General features: G+C 45.2%; 1 protein-coding gene across 1 annotated transcript in view; it reads left to right on the top strand.

Moving 5' to 3' along the window:
- Positions 1-1,334: 1,334 nt before the first annotated feature.
- STK26 (serine/threonine kinase 26) overlaps positions 1,335-8,428 on the top strand; it is a 38,109-nt gene continuing 31,015 nt past the window's right edge. Inside the window, exons 1-2 of the mRNA XM_069015205.1 lie at positions 1,335-1,497; positions 1,695-1,819. Coding sequence (XP_068871306.1) covers positions 1,494-1,497; positions 1,695-1,819 — 129 coding nt within the window. The 5' untranslated portion in view covers positions 1,335-1,493. The remainder of the gene's footprint in view (positions 1,498-1,694; positions 1,820-8,428) is intronic.

Raw genomic sequence — 8,428 nt, 5'->3', positions numbered from 1 at the left:
CATGAAGATATTTGTGATGGATCCATGTGATTTCTATAGTCTTGCTCAGAGGGCTGCAGGGAAAACCAGTGCCATAAAAGATGTCAGTTTGAGCTTTGCTTGAGTAACTGGCAAAACTTTCCTGTACAGGAACGTGAATCACACGTGCGAATAGGTGACTCATGCATGAATGGGAAAAAGTCACTTCAAAACACTGTTATTTTCCCCTCTCCAGGCCCTGGTAGAATGCTGGGGGCAGCCCACCTCATCAGAAAAGCAGGTACTGGTGAGGGACAGAGGTGTCTGTTGGGAGAGCCCTGCAGCAGCCAGTGCAGGGTGGGGAGAGCTGGCCAAGGAGGGGGAAACACTCCTGGTGAGCCAAGAAAGAACCAACCACCCTGAACTGGGAGCTGAACCTCCAAAGACGAACTGGGCCTGCCCTCAACACCTCCGCCAAAGCTGGCTGCCAGAAGCACCCCTGGGACAAGAAGACATCACCACTTTTGTCACAAAAGCAAGTAAACCCCATCAAATATCCCCTCAGTTATTTGCACCCTGTTATTACCCTGTGTCTCCAGGGTGCAGGAGCCAGGGATACAGGGGTGATGGGGTGTTGGGGGCACCGGGGCCAGGGAGAAACTGCTGTGACTGTGCAGGAGGGACCCCATGATAGCGCCCGAGGGGTCGGCATTACCACTGGTGAGGCCACACCTAGAGTGCTGTGTCCAGTTCTGGGCCCTTCAATTCAGAAAGGACATTGAGGTGCTGGAGCAGGTACAGAGAAGAGCAACAGAACTGGTGAAGCATCTGGAGCACAAGTCCGATGAGGAGCCCGTGAGGGAACTGGGGGTGTTTGGCCTGGAGAAAGGACACTCAGGGGGGAACCTTATTGCTCTGTGCAACTCCCTGACAGGAAGGTGTAGCCTAGGTGGGTGTAGGACTTTTCCCTCGGGGAACCAGCGACAGGACAAGGGGACAAAGTCTGAGCTGCGCCAGGGGGGATTTAGGTTGGACATTAGAAATAATTTCTTCACAGAAAGGGTGATTAGACATTGGAACAGGCTGCCCAGGGAGGTGGTAGAGTCACTGTCCCGTAAAGGAAAGGCTGAACGTGGCATTCAGTGCCATGGTCGGGTCGACAAGGTGGTGTTGGGCCATAGGTTGAACTCGATGACCTCACAAGTCTTTTCCAACCTATTTGTTGGTGATTCTGTGACATCGCGGGCGCCTACAACCCCAAGCGCGGGGTATGCTAACGCTGTGCGGTCTCCGCTATCCCTCCATCCGCCGTGCCCGGGCCTGGCCCGCCCGAGGAGGCGGGCACTGTGACGCCGCGGTCGTGGGGCGGCTCCGTCCCGCGAGGCCGGAGCCGAGAAGGAAGCAGTTGCCGCACAGCAGCCGCCGCCTGCAGCCGGAGCTCGACATGGCGCTCTGAGCTAGCCCCGGCCTCGCCGAGAGCCGCCACCCCGGGGTCCCCGAGCAGCCGCCCCCGCGTCGGGACCGGGGAGCGGGGCATGGGTAGGGCCGCTGCGGGGAGCCCGGCGGGCAGGGGACAGTGGCGCTAGCGACCCCCGCCCGCCCTTCGCGCAGCGCAGCCCCGCGGCCGCGAGGTGAGGAGCCGGCGGCGGGCGGGGGCCGGCGGGCAGGGCGGGGAGGGAAGGAGGGAGCGCGGCTCGCGCTGAAGCCGCCGCCTTCCCGGCGCTTTGTCCTTCCAGGCCCCGCCGCCGCCGCCGCCCAAGAGAAAGAGGCCGAGATCGGGGAGCAGCGGGCGGCGCCCGCACGGCCGCCGCAGCCCACCATGGCCCACTCGCCCGTGGCGGTGCAAGTGCCCGGCATGCAGGTAAGCTTCGCGCCGGGCCCAAAATGGAGGCGACGGGCCCGGCCCCAGGCCCGGCTCCGGAAGCGGCGCTTGCGGCCCGCACCAGGCGGAGCCGCCGCCGGGGCACGGGGGGCTGCGGGTGGGCGAAGCCGAGCGGGACCGCGAGGAGGTCGCGTTCGGCCTGGAGGGAGGCCGGATCGGCCGCCTCACCGAGGGACCGAGGGAGGCAAGGATGGAAGCAGGGGCTGCTCCGAGGTAACGGAGGCTTCGGGGGCCGCGTACCTGTACCCCGGCGGGGGAGAAGAGATTCTCCTCCCTCCCTGGCCCCTTTGTTCAGGGATGGCCGCGCCGCATCCAGGAGCACGTAAGAGCCTCTAAAACTAATTAAAGGTGAAGTGAAGTTAATCGCAGGGTGTGTGGGTGCGCTGTAAATGACATACCAGGCGCGCTGGCAGGCTGACCTGCTGCAGGATTTCCCCACCAACCTGGCGTTGGGCTTGTAGTGCAGCTTCCCGGAGAACCTTGGGACTCATCTGCCAGGTCTGGTGGGGACAGAGCACTGGGGAACATCGTCTGTCAGCAGCCTGCAGCTCTGCTCGCCTAGGAATGAGGGCTGGTGTCATTTTTGTCATTTGTGTTACCTGCTTAGAAAACAAACAAGTTGATGTGTTAATGGTTTCCATAGGAAAGGTGGAATACCTCTGACTCTTCATTCTTACTCCACTGGACAATCTGATACAAGTTTGGCCACAGATCTTTATCAACATAAAGGAGCTTAGAACCCAGCTCATTTCACTGTTCATTTTTGCTTGTCAGATACTGGCAGCCCCTTCAGTGTTTCGAGCATTCTCTTAACTTCTGGGATAGTCGTACCTGTATAACATTGGAGGTTTTTTCACTTCAGATAACACAGAAATATTTATGATATATCTCCATGTATGTGAGAGATACAGTAGAGAGTTTAGGAGGCTTCAGAACAGAAAGCTAACATATCTCATGGTCAGGTAACTTTATGACTTCTAGAAAGTGTAGAATTGATGTATAAATGGTATTTGTATATTAATTTAGGCCAGTTACAGTGCTGTGCTTTAGTTTAACTTTCTCATTTCTAATAATTTCTAGGCTTTCTGAAATCTGTTAAATTATGGTCTCTCACTGACTTTCTGTTTCTATAAGAGGACACAAGCCACATCTTCTCAGCCTACTTGTTCCATTGTGTCAGAGTAATGGTTGTATTAGAACATCCTAAAGAATTTTTGTGATAAAAGATTTAAAGGCTTTAGCCTGAGCCTCTTTATTTACATCCTCTGGGCTTTCTAGTGTGTTTGTATTTGGGAAATTTCTGTTTCAACATTCTAGTTTGACAATTTCCTATTTTTATATCTGCTTAATGTATTGCTGTCCTGTTTTCCATAAGGGCCTTGAAATTATTTAAGGTTCTGTTTTTCCATTTTTATACCAATAAACTTTATCTTGATAGTGTTCTTATCCCCACTAGTATTATTAGTGTAACCCACAGCCCTTAACATATATCAGTATGTTAAAAACATTTTTTAAAACTATTAGATAGGTACAGGTGCATAGAATTAAACCACAATTATTTCCTTGGTGACTTTTTTTTAAAATGAAGATGATTAGACAAGTCCTGAAACCCTTAGAATACAAAGAAATAGAATTTGGTGTGATATTAATCTGCTCATCCTTCTTCTAGAAGAGTCATAATACAGAGTGTTTTAATTTAAAAAAAAACAAACCTAAAACTGATGCAACAACAGTGTGGCAGTCTGAAGCAGAAGAGTTCCTTCCTTTGGGTTTTTTAACCTATCTGGACTATTCAGTCGGGATCATCTAAGTGATGGTAAAAGCATCCCTGCTTCTGCTCAGTGTTAAAGTAAATGTGTGGTGGTTGATTAAGAAGGAACAGGTTCTTTTGTGATGGAAGATCTAATAGTTATGTTAAAATTATGACTGTGGGAAAGTGCCTGTAATGTGAAACCTCTTGTTCTGTAATCTGTTGAGGGAAGGTTTTATTGAATATAACAGTTGGAAATGGAATTTGTCAGAGAATGTCACAAGTTTGAAGTTTTCGGCTTTATTGTCACCTTATGCTTTCCCTTACATTTCATTATACAAAAAGTATCAAGAAAAATCCAGAAATAAACATGTTATGTAATTTGCCTACTCCAAAAACGTGGCTTAAGACTGTTTATCACCAAAGTATAACAGAAGCTTTTTTGACTCTTTTAAGATTTTTCATCTGATGAAGAGTCAGGTCCCCTTTAAAAAAACCTCAAATATGGAAAATTACAGAAAGGCACACGGAGTTATTTTGGTGGACTTGGAGCCTGACTTTATTCCCCTGGCAGCAGTGGCAGACCCAGAGGTAGTATTATCAGTTGCCCTTATGAGCAGTTACAGAGCCATTTGTTTATGTAGTGGTTACATTCTGTTTAACCTGTCTTGTGTCCCTAACAAAATGAAATTTTATACTTAACAATTCTTACCTCTGCAAACAACTTCTTAAACACATGTATTTTCCTTGCTCCTTTGGAAAGGCTTCACTTGATCCAGTTGTACAGTGTTAACTTACCCAGCTACTGAAATCAAAGTGCTCAGTGTATGTATAAAATGAGTGGTCTGAAGATGAACATGATACCCCAAATTATGGCATTTTACACAGAATCCAAGATGAGATAGAAAATGGAAAGGATGGTGAGCACAGTTAAGGTGTCCTGGGTATAGGAAGCACAGTTTGCAGTGAGCTTGATTGTGAGGTTTGAGGTTTAATTCAGTAATGTCGCAGTAACTTTATTCCTTGGGATAAAAATAAAACTAGGTCTTTGTCTGGAATGCTTTGGGATCTCACCGGGAGAAACCTGTTCACCAGCACTATCTTCAAGGAATCCAGTTGAACTCCCACGGAACATTTCTGGATACAGCTTGTGAGATACAGCTCTGTGTCTTTGCCAGCCCAGGTGCTGAAAACAGCTGGAGTGAAGAAAGTGTTGGGCCCCATATTATTAGTCCTACACAAATGCTTTTGTATTGCCCAGCAGGCAGAGTACATAGTTCAGACCGTTGTTTGTTTCAAGTGATCGGAACATTTCAAGTATGTCCATCATTTTAGATTGATGTGTTTCCGATGAACTTATGTTCTTGGCAGCATCTCACACAATGCTCCAAAACTCTTTACAGATAAAAGAGGTTGGAAACTGTTCACTTGCAAGTGAGTAACAATTAACCTTCCTAAGTTGGATAGGGTGGCTACTTTTTAATATGTCAGCATTTAAATTTTGTAAAATAGTCCGTAAACTTGATGGAGCATTACTCAACTAGTAAATGCCTTTTGTAGCTGGTAGAGTTTAAATGTATAAACTTGCCCTTTTCCTATTCTAATTTGTCATGCAAACCCTTAAGTCTGTGAAATATTAATTTATTAACTGATGGAAATGTTGTTTCTTCTCATTTGCATTTTTTGTTAGTGTGTGTCTTTGGAACCTGGTTTGGGGGATTATGTCCCGTTATCTCTGCTATCCTACTCATCTAAACACTTTCTGTTTCTTTTCTCATGACTTTGTTTGTATCTCCTGATCCTGTATGACAGTAGTTTTGAGCACAGCCAGAAAGGTTGTTTAGACTTGCTCTCCATCTGTTTCTATTAGCATTCAGACTATCTTGCAATAAAGAGTCTAACTTCCTCTAAAAGTGGAGCAGCCAGGAGCATGTGACCTATCAGCCAGTGTACTCTGATTCACAACTGAAGGATTGCTTGATGAAATGAAAACTTGGATGTCAAGGTGAGCTTTGCTCTCTGTGCTGCCAGTTAAGAGTGGCTGTAGGGCACTGCTCATTGAATGGCCTGAGCCTGGAAGCTGGAGAGTCCCTCCCTGCAGGCTGCTCAGGGGCAGATCAGTTACTGCCTAGTTGGATGGGTGGAGAAAGATTAAAGGATAGGTACCATTTAATTTTGTAAATGGTCTTTTTCATAGCCCTAGTAAAAACCTCCCATTTTCTCTTAACTTAGTGCACATCTAGAAGTGTGTGGTACCTAAAGCTAGTCGTGAAGTGTGTTAGATTTCTAGTAAACCTTATGCCTTGAAGTTAAAAAAATATGGCTTCTGTTAAAAGCAACCGGTCTGTTACTGTAAAATACTTAAATGTTTAGAAGGTGCATGTTAGAGGAACTTAAACCTTTGAAGAAAGATCCATTCAAAGTTCTTTTAATTTATTCCTCTCCTAGGACCTGAGCTGTATCCAGATGCTTCTGCAGTGAATTTGAAAAGGCTTTAAACTTTTACTATTTAGCAACATGTCTTACTGAAGGGAAACTGGAAAGTCTAGCACTTGCAGGGCACTGGGAGACTTCTGTCAGTGCCTAGAAAACTGGTTTCTTTTGATTAAGTTGATGTGGACTGTGGTGTTTTTTCCAGTTTCAGTTCCTTGATTGGTACTTTGAGCCACAGTGCAGGTAGACTGCAGGAAGACAATATTTTAAGCCTTAAGGAGAACATGCCTCGTTGCTGCTTGAGGCAGATCTGCTTTAATGTATTTGTGGAATTCAACACTGCAGTTGTTCCTTTCCTGGTTGTGTAGGACCTACAAGCTATATTGTATCTAGTAGCTTGCTGAATCAGCTCAGGCTTTATTAGCTGAACTTGGTTCTCCCGTCTTATGCCTTGTGGTAAGTTACTCTGGTGACAGGAAAAGTAGGGCTCAGTCATCCTTGTACTGTCTTACTGCTGTCAAAGGAGTAGACAGAGCTCTGAAAAGTATTTGGAACATGGGAGCTGTGCAGGTATAATCATCTGGAATTCAGCAGGTGCTTTTACCAGGGTTAAAAGCAAAAGTCCAGTGCTATAGTAGTATTTTTTGTGCGTATTTTGCAGTTCTATAGACACATTATGTGCTTTGACTTGGAATTCAGAGGCAAATCAGCTGAAACTGGAGAGAGCACGTAAACCAATGCACCTTAATCTGTGTGCTGTTTTGTACCATCATACACTGTCAATGTTGAGCAGAGAATAATATTCCCCCAAAGATAAAAACATGACATCTGAAAACAGAGTTCTGACTTTTAAAATGATAGAATTGTTATTTTATTCTGATTTTAACACTTAAAATATTTGCACTGGCTGTTTTTGAACTCCAGTGTCTCAGCCGTACAGGTCCTGATGAAAGTTGTGTCTTGCTTTTTTCCTTTTTCTCCAAAAGGAGAATGTATAGCAAGCAGTAGCTCAGGAATATATTGCAATTTTTTATTTAGGTGCTTGTTTTGAGAGGAGGAATGTTTCTTTATATACAGAAACTTGGTGGCACCCCAGGAAGAGTATATATGAGTGTTCCTCTGCAACAGCATTTGTCCTATGAGACCTGTGAAATGTATTAGTGAAGATAGGCAAGAGTAGTAGCCTCAGTTTTCAGTCGCCTCTAAAAGTGAAAGGATGAATTTTAAAACCAGTAGTAAAAGTACCACTTATTTGCTCTTTAGTGACTGTCTTCAGATTTAGAAGTCATGAAATTTCATTTATTCTTTGGGACATTTCGTCTTTCATTTATTCTTAAGGGACTGAATTTAATAACTGACAAAAGGGTTCAGGAATGGGTTTTGGGAAGATGAGGTTGGAGATGAACAGTACAAAGTTGGTTTTGAAATGCTTCTGTGACAAATATTTTTTGTCATGCTGTAGTGTCTGCTTGTATGTTGTCTTTGAAGAAATAAAGAGTTGGTGAGGTATCTATCGTGTCAGGAGTCACTGTTCCAAATCCTGCTATTTCTTTCTTACAATAATTGGAAATCAAATTCCTTCCTAATACTGCCTCACTGGTATTCACTCTATTTAAAGAACTGTCATTTGTTCTTTAAACTTCTTGCAGTTCTTCTGGAACATGTCTGTTCTGCTGATTAGATGAGGATCACTGAGCACACTCCTTAGCTCTGAAGGAGAAGCTTAAATCTCCTGGGAAGGGTGCCCACCTGGTGATACTCACTGAAATCTCCTCTGCCAGAGAATTGGTAGCCAAATAAATTTGTCAAAAAGAACTGAATCAGAGAAACTATTAATACAGGTGCTGACAAGGTAGCAGTAGCTTGCTGGTCTCATTCTTCCTCATACTTTGTGCATGTGTTTTTGCAGGGATGGGCTATATTGATTAGATCCGTAGCTCGGGAAAGAGAATGGCTTCAAATTAGTTCCTTCTTCATGAGGAAAACTTTGAAGAGTCGCACAGAACTGCAGTTTTTGAAATTGTGTAGCCAAGTTTGTGTTGCTAATATCTTCATTTGAATGATCTTGATTGAGGCAGCATATCTGAAAAAGCTTTGTGGCAAAGTCTGTCATGGTTCTGCATGAATTCTCTGGGCATCAGTGAAGGAAAAATGAATGAGAAATGTGCAGAAATCTACAGGTTTCACACTTGAGCCTAGGAAGGGGAAGTCTGAGAACCCAGAGTGGCTTCACTGTTTACATGAACCAGAATTCAAGACCCATGTGTTCAGTCCTGGAGAATGTTTCTTTTTCCTGTTTCCCCCTGCTCCCTATCTTTTGCAGGCTTTCCTCTCAACTGAGTACTGTTATATGTTCCGAATATCTGAATAATGTTGACTGGGGGAGGATCAGAGGGTGTGTATGC

This window comes from Aphelocoma coerulescens, chromosome 4A, assembly GCF_041296385.1.
Source record: "Aphelocoma coerulescens isolate FSJ_1873_10779 chromosome 4A, UR_Acoe_1.0, whole genome shotgun sequence".
Taxonomy (NCBI): Eukaryota; Metazoa; Chordata; class Aves; order Passeriformes; family Corvidae; genus Aphelocoma; species Aphelocoma coerulescens.
The sequence above is the reverse complement of the archived record's forward strand: the minus strand, read 5'-3'. Positions and strand labels throughout refer to the sequence as shown.